The 16,159-nt window shown below is 43.2% G+C and overlaps 1 protein-coding gene across 3 annotated transcripts; it reads left to right on the top strand.

Annotated features, from left to right (window-relative positions):
- Window positions 1–2,301: 2,301 nt before the first annotated feature.
- LOC125135181 (HLA class II histocompatibility antigen, DRB1 beta chain-like) lies at window positions 2,302–13,240 on the top strand. 3 transcript variants are annotated; one of them, XM_047794986.1, is made up of 6 exons: window positions 2,302–2,452; window positions 7,629–7,898; window positions 10,335–10,607; window positions 11,611–11,721; window positions 12,551–12,574; window positions 12,886–13,240. In XM_047794986.1, the coding sequence occupies exons 1-6, from the start codon at window positions 2,368–2,370 to the stop codon at window positions 12,897–12,899; spliced, it is 777 nt and encodes a 258-aa protein (XP_047650942.1). In that variant the 5' UTR covers window positions 2,302–2,367; the 3' UTR covers window positions 12,900–13,240. The 3 variants fall into 3 exon arrangements, with proteins under 3 accessions (XP_047650942.1, XP_047650940.1, XP_047650943.1); XM_047794984.1 differs by having other exon boundaries at window positions 12,551–13,240; XM_047794987.1 differs by lacking the exon at window positions 2,302–2,452 and adding an exon at window positions 4,432–4,450 and having other exon boundaries at window positions 12,551–13,240.
- Window positions 13,241–16,159: the final 2,919 nt, after the last annotated feature.

The following is a 16,159-nucleotide window of genomic DNA, read 5'->3' as shown; positions in this document are numbered from 1 at the left end:
TCAACCCAACCACTTGAAGAAATTTTGAAATTTCCATATTAGTAGAAACAAATTTTTCCAAAGGAAGTGGTATTATCTCTGTTCTATTCCAAGAAATCCAAAATAATAACTGAGAACAAGATTGAATATAAGAATTTGGAGGTCACCGTTATCTTCAGTTGAAGGAAACTGGTGAGGAGTGATGGGTATGATTACATAAGACAAACACAATTTTTTTTCTTTTTTTTGGCTTTTTAGGGCCGCACCTGTGGCATATGGAAGTTCTCAGGCTAGGGGTCGAATCAGGGCTGTAGCTGCTGGCCTATACCACAGCCATAGCAATGCTAGATCAGAGCCATGTCTTTGAACTACACCACAGCTCAAAGCCAGATCCTTAACCCACTGGGCAAGGCCAGGGATTGAACTCATAGCCTCATCGATACTAGTTGGGTTCATTAGCACTGAGCCATGACAGGAACTCCCAAACGCAAACTTTGTCATTTCCAGAGGAAAGTCACAATGCATAGTGGGAATCTTTTGAAGAAACTAGAATTGCTACACAGTAGCTGTATTGATGTGTATAAATATTATCATTAATTGAAAGGAATAGTCTTATTGATCAGTTTATCCATAAATTAAAATGTCAAGAATAGTTTCCATCCAAGGGACATTATTTTCTTCAGAAATTGAGTGTGATGTGGTGTGATGCAGTGTTCAAGCTGTGTGGTTTGGGGTCATATATATCTTGGTTCTATCTGGGATGTACCATTTTCTAGCCCTGTATCCTTGTAAAAGTTTTTTAACCTCCACCCATCATCTTATTCTTTCCATTTGTTGGACTGAAAAAGAGTACTAAGATCACGGAGATAATATGAGCATTGAAATTTTAAAAAGATGTATAAAACTCCTTGTATATATCTGAATATAAGGTAAAAAGCACAAAAACTTCTCAATTAATTATTGTCGTTTTTATTGCAGCATGGTGAGTACTGTCACTAGAACTGCTAATCCATATAAAAATGAATGCTTATCAGAACTGGGGTGAAGTGTGAATTAATGCTGAATTTTAGACAGATAGTTTGGCCTTTAAAGGCCATTCTAAGTCTGAGATATTACATTTATACTAATATAATGTGCAATAATTATCTAAAATATATTTATATGTGTAAAATTACATGATTACATCAAAATATGTAATTTGCAGGTTTTTCTGTAGTGTTCCACTTCCTGAACACTTTTAATGTATTCATAGCAAAGTCTTCTGATATCTTTTCTTAGTATAAAGCAAGATAAGCTGAACAAAAAGGGGACATATCCCCAATAAAATGAGGGAATCAATGGGAAATAGGAATAAGGAATAGAACACTTTTTTACATAAAATATTACATTCTGAAGTTGAGTTATTGTACCAAAGCCTGACTTTGAGTTCAATATCTAACTCTCAGTCCCCTGCATACTGTGATTTGAGCAGTTGCTTTATTACATTGTTAGGTTAAGTGCTACAAAGGTACCTTCAAGACCATCCACTCCAAATAGGTAGCCACCTATTAAGCCTCCTTCTCTCTGTGTTTTCTGAAGATAACAGTAAACTCAGTGTTGGCATCAGGAGACAAACCTGAAAAACACTTTCATTCAGGTAAAATTATTGACTAATTTTAAATTTTCTTTAGTTTATCAGGACTTCTCTACCTGTCAGAAGGTACAGACTATACTCTCTAATCAACAGCTACAATTCTGTCACATCACCAGTTACCAAGGATGCTGTTCCGTTATGTGTCCATGGAATCATAGCATTTTTCAGTATTGAAACATATGAAAAAAACAAAGTGCCTTCTTTTCAACTGTACAGGTTCAGTAATTTCCCCAAATCTACAACACTAAGTTATGGGGCAATATGGACCAGATTAAAGGTCTCCTAAATTGTGATCATTTTTCTCCCCACTTCCTCAATGCTTCCCACACTCACTCATGCATTTGTCAAAGTATTTCTGTCTTCAAGTAAGAGGAATGAATGCTCTTAAAAGGCTCAAACATGTGACACATCACTGACATGTGACACATCACTGGCTCACAGTAGGGGTCCAATGAAAATGTTTCAGATACAACTGGATCAAACCTTTAAAGTGCAAAATTAAAACCATCCTTTTAATGGAGGAGATTCTAGGTTTCAGAAGAGGAGCTTCATGCTGAATCTCTGACCAGCAAACGATGATGCTTTTCATCTCTGATGCTGATTGGTTTTTCCAATACTGAGACCACCCAGTCCAGGAACCAAGAGTTCATTGGTGCGTACTGTTTGGCACGTGAGTGGAGGAAGGTCTTGGACCTCACCAAGTGGCATTTACCTGCTCCCCTCACACTCTGTCTTCTCCTATTCCCCTGCCTGATATGTCTATGGTTCACTGGATGGCAGCTCTGACAGTGACCCTGATGTTGCGGAGCCCTCCACTGGCTTGTGCCAGGGACATCCCACGTAAGTGCACACCTTGGGGCGTGAGCTATTGTGGGTGGGAGAAGAAAGGCAGTTACCTTTGTTGCAGTGCCCAGACCACTTCCCCTAAAACTTGCAACATTTTCTTCAGTCATCACCTATCTTTACCATAAGCATCCTCCATTCCTTCTAAAAACAAAAGGGCCCTGGATGCTTGCCCTCTGAATGCTGCTTAAGGAGCCTCTGTATGTTGGGGATATTTCTTCTCAACTCATCTCCAATAAAACCTCTCCAGGCTCACACCCCACTCGCTTGGGCTCTTAAGGAGATTTAGAAGTAAGGGTGTCAGAATAATTCCACTTCAGGCAATTTTATTTACTACGTTTTAATGTCAGAAAAAGGAAAAGTTTCTCTGAAAATTTTATGGGGAAGCTCAAGGAACCAGAAAGATCTCTCCTACAAGATCCTGTGTGGAGTTCCTGTCGTGGCACAGAGGAAATGAATCTGACCAGGAACCATGAGGTTGTGTGTTTGATCCCTGGCCTAGTTCACCGGGTTAAGGATCTAGCCTTGCCATGAGCTGTGGTGTAGGTCACCGATGCGGCTCGGATCTGATGTGGCTGTAGCTGTGGTGTAGGCTGGCAGTTGTAGCTCCGATTGGACCCCTAGCCTGGGATCCTCCATATGCTGCAAGTGTGGCCCTAAAAAGCAAAATCAATCTATCTATCTATCTATCTATCTATCTATCTATCTATCTATCTATCTATCTATCTATCTATATCTCCTGTGTTATGTCCTTAACAGGGTCTATGATGTTTCTATCTCTCTCTAATATATGAAAATATTTCAAAGGGCCTCTCCCATTATATCTTTTCCTATGTTCCTGAACCATAATGTTTAAAAGTCCTATGTCCCTGACATGGAGGTTCTTTGATAGGAAACTGGCATTAGTTTTCTCTTTATTTCTCCTGGTAAAACACCCTGGAGCTGAATCAGTGATCCTTAGTACTTGTAATGGCCCTGTAAATAGGAAGGACCCATGGGATGTTCCTTGATGCTTTAAAGAACGGAAGGGATCTTCTGAAAACCCGAGCAGGTGAATGTTCACTATGAATCTATTTGAATCTTCCTCTATGATTAGTTTCTTCTGTATCTCCCCACTCTCTGGCCCGAGCACATGAGATGGGATTCAACTAGTAGAGGATAAATTACATAAAATTAAGTCAAAGTAGCCAAGCATCAGCATTTTCATGAGTCAAACCATAAACCCTGAGCAGGGTACAGAGGATGTAAAGGTTGTTTCCATCCCATTGGACTGAAAGCCAATAAGCAAGTCAAGGGAGCTCATTGGTCTCCTGAAGTCCTGGCCCCAAACTTCATAGATTCATTCATCATGCCCTTTGATTTCCTTTAGCCACTTCTGGTGTCCTCTCCTTGCCCCTCCCTGTTCTCTCATCAATGTCATCACCATTACTGAAACTCCCCAAATTCACACGGACCTTCAACACTATAACAGATCAATTGGATGAGGGGAAAATTAAGGACAATTTCCCTGTTTCTTAAACTCACCTTTCCTGTGAATGTTTCTTTCAATGAGTAGGAGGAGCAAAAGGAAATTTACCTCAGTTTCTCACAGAAAATGGAAAGAACACCATGTGTCATCAAAATAAAAGAGTTGTGGAGCTGAGCCCTTTCTTGCTTTTCAAGATCCCCACAAACATTGATTTCCAGAACCCCGAGTTTCCTCATTTTGACCACAGTTTTTTTTTTCTGAGTAACTATTATATACTGTGCTTGGGCTCTCTTCCAGATGCAGAAAACTCTATCTGAGTAACATAGGAAAGTCCCTTACTCTCATGGAACTTACCTAATGACACGGGAGGAAGACAACAACCCAGTGAACATTTAACAAAGAAAATCAGTTCAATATATGCTCTGAAAAAATACTTCAGGGCTATGGAACAGAGCGAATTGGATTCACCTGACCTCAGTGCAAGTTTCTGGGGCGCTCTCCCTGAGAAGGTGGCATTTAATAGAGAGGTAAATGATGAGAGGAAGCCAGACATGTGAGGAATCTAAGGGACAAGAGCTCCAGGAGGAGGCGACAGGCTGAAGTATGGGAAGATGTTTCCTGCTTAAGGGTCAGAAAGAAGCCTGGAGCGGCTGAAGCGGGAGCAAGCAGTGTGGGGAGGGGAATAAGATGAGATCTGAGAGGAAGTCGGGAGCCAAATCATGTTAGGTCTTGATGGCCTTGGCAAGAACTTTGAATTTTATTTGTAGATATATGTGAGGCTACTAAGAGGTTATAAGCAGAGTCAGCTTATTTTATTTTTTTAAATTTTATAATGATTTTTATTTTTTCCATTATACCTGGTTTACAGTGTTCTGTCAATTTTCTACTGTACAGCAAGGTGACCCAGTCGCACACATGTGTATAGATTCTTTTTTCTTTCATTATCATGCTCCATCATAAGTGACTAGATATAGTTCCCAGTGCAATACAGCAGGATCTCATTGCTTATCCATTCCAAAGGCAATAGTTTGCATCTATTAACCTCAAACTCCCAGTCCATCCTACTCCCTCCCCCTCGGTTTAAAAAAATAATTCTAGCTACCACCTGGAGAATGGATTCCAGAGGTTCACAAATGGAATTAAGAACACAGTAGAATTCTCTAGGGCAGTTGTGCTGGTGGCTTCATTTAGTGTGACAAAGACTGTAGTAAAAATCAAGTGAACAGATTTGGGGTAGATGGTTGGGTGACTTGTTTGTTATTTTTAAATTTTGTCATGTGACAAAAAGCTCTCAGAGAATTCCTGAATGGTGAGATAGAGCTGGTTTCATCCAGGGCACTCCTCTCTGCCATCATTTCTAAGCGAAGGCCTCAAAGTCTCGGGACCTATTCTTTTTTTGTAAACTGTCTACATGAGAATGTCATTTTTTCTTACTTTCTCCTTTTCTGAGGGTGCTTGGCTACATAAATGAGAGTTCTACATCTGGCCAAGGCTGGTAATGTGATGCCTACTGGTACTATCCTGGAAGCTGCCTTACAGGACACAAGCTAACCTCCAACTGACCAATGCGTGGCCTCTCATGTCAGCCAATCAGAACCTCCATGTTTCAATCCTTATTTGCATGGTGGGAACTGGGAGGTGGCATTCTGGGAGCAGACAGCTCTGATTATGCCCCCTGCCTGCTCTCCCTGAAGTATACTCAGTAAATCTGCCTTCCTTTACTCTGACCTGACTTGGGTGAGTTCTTTCACCTCCTATGACCTTGGTACCTGACTGGTTGCTGCCTGAGACTCCACTGGGTACAGGAGACAAAGTTAGAAAATAAATTATTTAGGGCTTTGAATGTCTGTGGCAGTAGTTCACTGCTATGGATACTTAGTGGAGCAGTGGCAGAGAAAATAAGAAGCAAGATGATGTGAAGGATAAATTTTCTGTCTTTTAAATTGGTTGATAAGGCAAATAAATAAGTAAGGCCTAGTTCTGAACAAATTTATTTTGCTGGGAAAATAACCCTCCATGAGGGCTGGCTTCTGAAAGCCTATAAATTTCATGTGGGAATACGATTTTTCAATAGATATACTGTTGGCAAAACTTTTAATATAAATCTCAGGGCTCCGTAATTAACAGTGGCCTTTGCATCACAGATTTTCGGATGGTTTACACCAGTGGCGCTCACCCAGTGACAGATCACCAATCCTTCCCTCCCACCCATTCTTTGACCCCTTAATACTTGGCAATACCTGGCACCGTTCTCTTTGCTACATTGAGAGATTTCTCCTGAGGTCAAGTAGAGGCCAGCGATACTGGTAGACAGCCTGCAAGGTACAGAACAGACCCCTTGCTCCCAGAAACTTATTTGACATTTTACCTCTTCTGGTCAGATTTGTCAAGTGAACGCAAACATCAAATTTGTAAAAACTGGTTTTCTGAGCCATCTGTATTTAGAAGTGCAGAAAAGGAATTGTAGAAGCGTTATCGACATCATGATTTTAATATCCTTAAAATTCCTCAAAAGTTACTGGTTATAGTTAGCATAAATGTAAAATTCTAACATTACCTATAAGGTTTTTAAGTCCTCAGCTCCCCTGATTTCCCTCTGGAATCTTTCTCTCTTTCCTCCCTTTCCGTGTTTCAGTGAACTCTTTTCTTGTAGCTTCTTCTTTTTCTTTTTTCTTTCTTTTTTTTGTTTTTTTGACTTTTTGCCTTTTCTAGGGCCACTCCTGTGGCATATGGAGGTTCCCAGGCTAGGGGTCCAATCCGAGCTGTAGCCACCAGCCTACGCTAGAGCCACAGCAACGCAGGATCTGAGCCGCATCTGCCACCTACACTACAGCTCACAAGCAACGTGGGATCCTCAACCTACTGAGCGAGGCCAGGGATCAAACCCGCAACCTCATGGTCCCTAGTCGGATTTGTTAACCACTGAGCCACGGCGGGAACTCCTCTTGTAGCTTCTTGCAGAGGTTCACCATCTCTTTCACGCTTCTACACGTGCTATTACCTTTACCTAAAATGTGTCTCCTTTTTCTCCCAAACATCCACATGCATCTTCTCTTCCTCTAGCTCACATCAACTTAAACTGTCATGTCATATCTTCAGTGTCACTTGGAGACCACCTCTCTGACGCCCTAATGTAATTATCCTCGGTTCTAGAACGCCACATTTTTCTTCTGCCGTTTCTGATCCCTGTAGAATTAATTCTTCGGTGATTAGGTTTTATCCATCACTTTCACTGAATGTTTGCTCCTAGAAGGTAGGGAAGATTCTGTTTTTCCTTCTTTGGGTTCCCAGGGGGCAGCATAGGCCTGGCACAAGGTCAGCGCTTGGTCTGTAAGTGTTTCAGAGACAGCTAAAAGGGGGCAAGAGGAGAGGAGGGAGCAGTGAGTGTGTTTCTGGTGCAGGACTTCAGGAGGAGGAGGTGGTGATGGGGCAAATCCTGGTCCGGCCCAGGCTTAGAGGTCTCCAGCCAGAGCTGACCACACCCCAAATGGCCTGGGAACAGAGGGGTCGCCTCTGTCCAGCATGGCCTCTCTTGACCTTGCAGATGAAACCTGAGGCCTTGGGTTGTTCAAAGTTGGAGATAACGGTGGAGCCAGTGCGGGTGGTCCTAGTGCTCCACCCCCCTCGGTGCCCGGCATTGGTGGGCATCGCAGGCAGTCTTTTCCCAGGAGCCCACCAGTAACCAGATCTTTCATGTCCTCACAGCTGTTTTCATGCATCAGTTTAAGTGCGAGTGTCAATTCTCCAACGGGACAGAGCGGGTGAGGTTCTTGGCCAGATACATCTACAACACGGAGGAGGATGTGCACTTTGACAGCGACTTGGGGGAGTTCAGGGCCCTGACTGAGCTGGGGCGGCCAGATGCTGAGTACTGGAACCAGCAGAAGGGCTTCTTGGAGCAGATGCGGACCAAGGTGGACACGATGTGCAGATCCAACTACTTGGGTATTGGCAGCCTCATGATGCAGCGGCGAGGTGAGCAAGGCAGGTGGGCGGCCCGGGGGGGAAGTTGTGTGTGGGAGCCTGACAGAGACAGGGACAGACAGACAGATAGACAGAGATAGAGACAGAGACAGTCTGGGTGACCGTGTTAGATTCTGAGCCATTCCAAGTTAGCAGGCTTCCTGTGACAGCTTGTAATTGGAAAACTAGTGTGTGATTTTGTGAGTGTGTGACTATGAGAGGGGAAAGAGAGAGAGAGTGTGTGTGTGTGTGTGTGTGTGTGTGGTGGTGGTGGTGGCGGGGGGGTGTCCTGGGGTCTGAGGGAACCAGGAGGAGTGGGGAGCAGGGCTGCAGAAGGGCAGCTCCAGGCATCCTTGTGTGTGTCCCTGTGGGAGGTGGGGGGAGGGGAGAGGGAGGACCGCTGAGCGGGGAGGGAGGTTAGAGATGCTGGGAGAGGCTTCCAGGCCTCTGTGGTTGGGGGGCAGGTCTAGGGGAGGAGAGGGGAGGAATGTGGAAGGATTGGGAGACTGTGAGGAGAAATATCACCACCCTCTTACCCCGAACCCCCTGAAATAAGTGGCCTGTGTCTGAGTGCAGGAACTTTTTATTGAGAATAAAATATCACACCACTTTTTGAGAGGTGGGAAACCTCTGAAGCACATCTAATCTTTCTGAGGCTTCTTTTAGATCTAAATTCCCCGTTTTCTTTTTTTTCCTTAATGTATATATTTTTGCACAATTTTGAAGAGTTTTTTGAATTATAATATTGTTACCTAATATGCTGATGTTACTATTTTTATAATACTAATAGAGTATTTGAGTAGTTACATTTTTTCTTTTGATAGTTGTAACAATTTACCTACCATTCCCCTTTGTTAGACCTTTTTTTGTCAAATGCTGTCAAATACTCAGTTGAAAATTTACACTTTTTATATTTTTAATTCTTTAATTTTCAAGGTTCATGAACGTTTTCACACATTTAATGGTCTATTGTTATTGCTGTCAGAATTACCTATTGTCTATTATATCTTGGGTCCTCATGTTTTTCTCAGTGAATTTATGAGTTCTCCTTACAGTACAATGAACAGTCTGCTGATATTTCAGTCAACATTTTCTCCAGTTTGTAGTTTATATCTTGAATTCAGTTCCTCACTTTCCACTTTAGAAATTTAAATGCTTTTACTTAATGAAATGTATGGCAAAATTATGAGGAATAATTTATTTTCTCTTAAACCTGTCATTTTACGATATTATAAAACATTTTCCCCCAGGTTTCTCCTTCTAAAGAAAGAGGATCGGTTGAGGCTGGTAGTGTCAGGGTTTCTCTCAGGCACTAAGCACATGTGCTGAGTCCCAGACCCTGCCCTGAACTCAAATGCCAGCTGAAAAAGAGACAGTTGCAAAATAACAATTCCAAGAGTAGATGTGTGTGTTTTACAAAGGAGAGGGATTAATCAGCAGAGTGTAATTTTAAGGAATTTTTAAAATTAGTTTTCCTTCTTGCTGTCACTCTCCTTCAGGACTCAAGCTTTTCTTGAGATTAAACTCATAGAGTCAGAGAATTTCCTGCGTTTTTCATTATTCCAGGGGCTGCACTATTTCTGAGGGGACATAAGATACGAGTGCCTGGAGACAGCTTTCCCAGGGTTTCATCCTCTGCCTCTATACCTGTCCCACTGCAGTTCCCCAGTTTTCCCACATGGCTCAGAATCATATTTTTCTTTCGAGTTAAATAAGGGTAATAAAGAGTTAACAAGTGTTAAAGGCTAAATTCCAGTTATTGTTTTACATATATTAGGTGATTTAATCCTCACGTCACGCACTGAGGTAAGTTAGTATCAGCATCCTCCGCTTTAGGTGAGAGAGCTGAAGCACAGAGGAATATAAAAATTCTCCCAGGACCAGGGGTTCCCGTCATGGCCCAGCAGAAACGAATCTGACTCATATCCATGAGGACTCAGGTTTGATCCCTGGCCTTGCTCAGTGGGTTATGGATCTGGCATTGCTGTGGCTGTGGTGTATGCTGGCAGCTGTAGCTCTGATTGGACCCTTAGCCTGGGAATCTCCATATGTTGCAGGTGCAGCCCTTAAAAAAAAAGACAAAAAAAAGAAAATTCTCCCGGGATCAATCACTAAGAGGCAGAGCCTGGATTTGAAGCCAGGCAGTCTGGCTTCAGGTATCATGCTTTTAATTAATTAATATATGACTTGCAAAAATTTATAAACATTTCAAAAAATGAATAGCTGTTTCATACTATGGAAACATACACACACATGTACATTTTCTCAATATCTCTCAAATCTAATGGACCCATGCTGGAAGGGTTAAGTCAAGGCTCATGGCACCAATTCCCAAAGTTAAGCCTGGCAAGGACTGTAGTTAGGATGGAGACAAGGGAGAGAAAGACAGCCAACCAAGGAGACATGCTCTGTCCTCCTCACTACTCCTGTCTGTTGTTTGTCTCCTAGTCAAGCCCAGAGTGACGATGTATCCTGCAAAGACCCAGCCCCTGCAGCACCACAACCTCCTGGTCTGCTCTGTGACCGGGTTCTACCCAGGCCACGTGGAGGTCAGGTGGTTCCGGAACGGCCAGGAAGAGGCGGCGGGGGTGGTCTCCACAGGCCTGATCCCTAATGGAGACTGGACCTTCCAGACCATGGTGATGCTTGAAACGGTTCCTCAGAGTGGAGAGGTCTACACCTGCCGAGTGGAGCAGACGAGCCCCGTCACAGTGGAATGGAGTGAGAGGCTTTCTGACTCTCTAGTCCCTCAGGCACCAAGGAGGGGACGTGCTTGCCCCTGAGTGTCAGGTGTCTCCTCTCTTCTCAGCTTGTGTCCACTTGCTGCCTGTTCTCCTGTCCTTTAGCTGAGGTGATGGGGGAGCCCTGTGACGCCCTGTGCTAGAAATGCTCTGATGGGTTACAGACACCCTGTGATAGTGTCTCCAAACACCGATGCCCCCTGGGGAGGCAGTTATTCCTGACAAGCAGAAAAGATATGTCTTTGTTTTGACCTCCATCATATCATAGGTCAGGATCACTACACGGCCTTGGGCACTAGTTCCCTGCTTCAGGCTGGGCTTGTGCTTCTGACACTGTTTTTTTTTTTTTCTTTCTTTTTTTGGTCTTTTCTAGGGCCGCACCTTCGGCACATGGAGGTTCCCAGGCTACGGGTCTGAACGGATCTATAGCTGCCAGCCTACAACACAGCCACAGCAAAGCCAGATCTGAGCTGCATCTGCGACCTACATCACAGATTATGGCAATGCCAGATCCTTAACCCACTGAGTGAGGCCAGGGATTGAACCCTCAACCTCATGGTTCCTAGTTGGATTCACTAACCACTGAGTCACAGTGGGAACTCCGCTTCTGACACCGTTGCTCTGAGCTGGTCTTTGTGATCTGAGAAGAGGGACAACCTCTACAATGTAGGGACCTTCCTGCCAGGGACGGGAGTCCAATCTCAGCTCTGCGTCTGATTAGCTCTGTCACCCTAGACAAGCTACTTAACATCATTGAGGTCCTGGTTCCTCCATCCATCAGATATTGAAGTCGTGCGGCCTTATGTCAGGGCTGTAATATTTGAACGGGTTCAATACTTCAGCATAATTCTTAAGTCTCTTTTCCAAAAAACACCAACTTTTCTAGTTCTTCCGGGGCAGCCATCTTCCCCCATTCTCAAAGCTCTCAATCTCAGAATCTCAGATTGGGGATTAAAATCACTAAAACTAGCTTCTTTTCTCAGGGGCATGGTCTGAATCTGCTCAGGGCAAAATGCTGAGTGGAATCGGGGGCTGTGTCCTGGGTCTGCTCTTCCTGGCCGTGGGGCTGTTCATCTCCTGCCGGTGTCAGAAAGGTAAGGAACCTGTTGGCAGCTGAGACGCCCCACAGACTTCGTTAAAAAAAGAAATATGGTTTTTCTCAATTTAGTTCTCTTTATATCAATGGCCCTATATAAAAAAATTGCAACATGGAACTAGAGAATCTCATACTGAGTGAAATGAGCCAGAAAGACAAAGACAAATACCATATGATATCACTTATAACTGGAATCTAATATCCAGCACAAATGAACATCTCCTCAGAAAAGAAACTCATGGACTTGGAGAAGAGACTTGTGGCTGCCTGATGGGAGGGGGAGGGAGTGGGAGGGATCGGCAGCTTGGGCTTATCAGACACAACTTAGAATAGATTTACAAGGAGATCCTGCTGAATAGCATTGAGAACTTTGTCTAGATACTCATGTTGCAACAGAAGAAAGGGTGGGGGAAAATGTAATTGTAATGTATACATGTAAGGATAACTTGACCCCCTTGCTGTACAGTGGGAAAAAAAAAAATTGACCTCTATTTCCTGGAAATCCAGAAATCGAAGTCCATGGCTTCGGTTACTTATGGCTGAAACAAAAGGTAATGGTCTGTAGAGATAAGAAGAAGGATTACATGCTTGGAGATTTGGGGTTGAGATCCAGAGGCAAATGCAGAAAGGCTGATGAATTACGCTGGATGTGTGTGACAGAAGCTTCATGCTCCCAGTGTCTGCTCTCTTGTCTACCCTGGCAGCATGTGATGTATGCTGTGGTGTAGAGACGTCTTAGAAGAGAGATCTGGGCCTGGGGACACTGGGTTTGGGGACACATTTACCTCTGTATCTTTTAAGTGTATGTCTTCCCTTGTCTTTCCCAGAACACTCTGGACTTCAGCCAACAGGTAATGAATTTTCTTTAACTATCTTTTAGAAGCATATTCAGTTTCCCTAGAACTGGTGACAAGACAGAGAATGAAATGGAAAGACTCTGGATTGACTTACAGTTTACACTAAAGGTTCTTCTCTCCACCCAACAGAAGGCCTGAAATCTAAAGTGGCTTTGGCTCGGGGAAACGTCAGGATGTTTCCTCCTTCTTACTGCAGTGCTATAACATGAGCCCTGAGAGACTGAGTGAAGGGGATGGGGTGGGGGTGGGGGGAAGCTGCTTGTAAAGTTAAGCCTGGAAACAACCTTCTCCTCTGTCTCCTGCAGGACTCCTGAGCTGACGTGAAGGTGATGATATTCAAGGAAGAGCCTTCTGTCCCGGCCTCTTCACAACCTGAAAGGGTTCTCTGCTTCCCTCTAATTCTTCCATAATGAGAGTATGTCTCAGAATCTGGTCTGCTCATGGTTCAGTGACCCTGCAGAAAATATTCTTCTGATGACTTTCTCAGCCCCCAACCCTGACCTGGGAGTCCCCAACATTGATTGCGGTGCTTTATCTTCCTGCTTTCCTGGTCCCCTTTGTGTTCAACCTTTACAGCCTTCCCTGCATCCGATCTCATCCTCTGTCCATATTATTTTATAACCTTTTTTTCTCAAATAAACACGAAGTGGCAACCACCTACTTCATACAGCTTCAAGGAAAGAAGTAGAAAGAAAAGAGAAAGGAAGAATTTCATCGCAGAACAATAATGGCTATTATTTATATTCTTGAATTTTGGTCATTTATGGAACTGGAGATTTCTTTGCTTTCTTTCCTGCTTTTTTCCTTGGGTTTTCTGCATTCTGTCATTAGGCATGATTTCCTGAGCTAGGAAAAAGCCCTCAATTCACCATATCATGGTGGTGTAGCCACCCCAAATGGAAGATGTGACGACTTGATGATCATGTGACCACGGGCACATAGTCCCCAGCCCTCTCGGTGCCTAAGGACTGATAATGTTAACTAACCCCTGTGACACTGCCCTTTTACCTCACCATTCACCAATCAGAATTGTGTAAGCTGATCACTTACCCTGTGATTCCCCACTCCCTCGCCTGGTTTTTAAAAATTCTTTATGGGAGTTCCCATAGTGGTGCAGAGGTAATGAACCCTGGCTTAAGGATATGGGGTTGCTCATTGGCTTAAGGATATGGGGTTGCCGTGAGCTGTGGTGTAGGTTGCAGACTGCTGGGATCTGGCATTGCTGTGATTGTGGTGTAGGCCAGTAGCCTCAGCTCCGATTCGCCCCCTAGCCTGTGAACTTCCATATGCTGCAGGTATGGCCCTAAAAAGGCAAAAAAGACCAAAAAAAAAAAAAAGTCTTTACAATTTTGGTTTGGGGAGTTTGGGCTTTTAGGGGGACATAAGCCACCCAGTTCCTTTCATGCCCCTGCAATAGGCCTTATTCTGCTGCAAACTCCAATGTTTTGGTTTGTTTGGCCTCACTGTGTATTGGGCACACGAACTTGCCCTAAAGTGGTTTCCTGCATCTCTGCAGTCTCAAAGGTAAACACACTTTATCATAGACTTTTGTTATCAAAAAATTACCAAATTTATAATCATGTCCTTTTTCTCCTTTTCTGTGGTTTTTTTTTTAAAGAAGGTACCTAATCTGGGCTAGTTCACCACTTGAACTCTTTTATTTGTGAGCTGGAGATGGGCATTTGCCACCTGCCTCTACAGGGATTGAATCCTGAGCTGCTGTGGCTGCTGACCCTCAACACCCCCTAAACACAGAGACCAGGAGGGAGGCACTCTGTGCTCTGGGAAAACTAGCAGAATAGGTCTTTCGATAGTTAGATACTTTCAGGAGATTTTATGAGCCCACTTCTTGCATCTCCTCATATCTAGAAGAGCACTAAAATCCTTCATGGTGACATCTGCGCCTCGTGACTAGCAGTGACCTTCATGAGACCAGCAGCGACCTGCTGCAAAATGTGTGCTTGATTGCATGCCCCTCCCTCTTTTACCAAAATCACATATGTACTGACATTTCTACCTGCCTCTTTGGAGCAGTTTTTCAGAGCTCTCTGAAATGCTGCCTCCTGTGCTATAGTCCTCATTTTGCCCCCAATAAAACTTAACTCTCAAATTTTAGGTTGTGCATCTTTTTTAAGACAACTAATGGTGGGATTCAGCATTTGAATATTTGTTTTTGTCCCTCAGATTAACATAAATGACATGCTGACTCTTTGTCTGGGGTGCATTATTCCCCCTAAATAGGGTTTAGAAGGCCTAAGATCAAGGGCACAGCTCTAGTTGATAAGAGGCATTTCTGAACCCCTCCAGATTGTGTGACAAATTACTGTCTACTGTTGGAAAATCCCTTATGGATCTTATCTTAGCAGAAATCAGAAACCATGTTGGGAAACAAAGGAAAATATATGAATACATAACATTCATGCAAAAAATCAGATGCTCTGTAGCTGGAAGAAAAATGATAACCACTGCTATGGAATAATCCCCAAAATATACTTTTAGTAGCTATAGGAGATTTGTATAGCACAACAATATTTGTTTAATAAGATAGAGGAGGAGAATAGGAATATATAGCTATTGCTGTTCACTCTATCATCTATCTACCTACCTATCTAATTTTCTTACACTTGTAAATAGAAATTCTGGCAAGCTTTGAAAAAAAAAGTTGCCTTGGTGTTCCTGTCGTGGTGCAGCAGAAACGAATCCGACTAGGAACCATGAGGTTGTGGGTTCGATCCCTGCCCTTGCTCAGTGGGTTAAGGATCCGGCATTGCTGTGAGCTGTGGGGTAGGTCACAGACTTGGCTCAGATCTGGCGTTGCTGTGGCTCTGGTGTAGGCCGGCAGCTGTAGCTCTGATTCGACCCCTAGCCTGGGAACCTCCATATGCCGCAGGTGCTACTCTTAAAAAAAATAAAAGGCAAAAGACAAAAAGTTGCATTTAGGGTCAAATGAGAGAATAGGCTGAAGGGAACAAATATGAAAGCTAGATTTTTTTGAATATACTTTTTTTGGGGCAATGCCTATGGCATATATAAGTTCCAGGGCCAGGTGTCAAATCCACACCACAGCAGCAACCCGAGCTGCTGCAGTGACAATGCTGGATCCTTAATCCGTTGAGCCACAGAGGAACTCCTTGAATATATCTTATTTAATAGTTTTAACTTGAGGAACATTCAAATATATTATGAAATAAAAATTTAAATCCAAAGTTTAACAAGGCAATACATAAAAACTAAAACTAAAACTTTTTGTCAAGCTTGAAACAAGCGTGACAAAAAGTATGTAATAGGAAACAAGCTAGAAAAGAAAATCAAACTTTTTTTGACCTTGGCATAAAAGATTGTGAAATTGTAATTGTAAATAAGTATATAGTTCTAAATTCCAAAGACTTTAATAATATAAAGGAGTTGGATAGGCTCAGAGAAAGGTAATTAAATTAGTTAAGAATATGATGAGGGAGTTCTGAACCTTCATGGCACAGCAGAAACGAGTCCAACTAGGAACCATGAAGTTGCGGGTTTGATCCCTGGCCTTGCTCAGAGGGTTAAGGATCTGGCATTGCCATGAGCTGTGTAGTAGTT

The sequence above is a fragment of the Phacochoerus africanus genome, chromosome 9 (assembly GCF_016906955.1).
Source record: "Phacochoerus africanus isolate WHEZ1 chromosome 9, ROS_Pafr_v1, whole genome shotgun sequence".
NCBI classification, from domain to species: Eukaryota; Metazoa; Chordata; class Mammalia; order Artiodactyla; family Suidae; genus Phacochoerus; species Phacochoerus africanus.
The sequence above is the reverse complement of the archived record's forward strand: the minus strand, read 5'-3'. Positions and strand labels throughout refer to the sequence as shown.

Bases quoted from the DNA above. Each gene is read 5' to 3' on its own strand.
- LOC125135181 (XM_047794984.1), top strand. From the start codon at position 2,368: ATGTCTATGGTTCACTGGATGGCAGCTCTGACAGTGACCCTGATGTTG. The intron at 7,899-10,334 runs GTGAGCAAGGCA...TTTGTCTCCTAG, and splicing joins CCTCATGATGCAGCGGCGAG to TCAAGCCCAGAGTGACGATG. The intron at 11,722-12,550 runs GTAAGGAACCTG...TGTCTTTCCCAG, and splicing joins CTCCTGCCGGTGTCAGAAAG to AACACTCTGGACTTCAGCCA.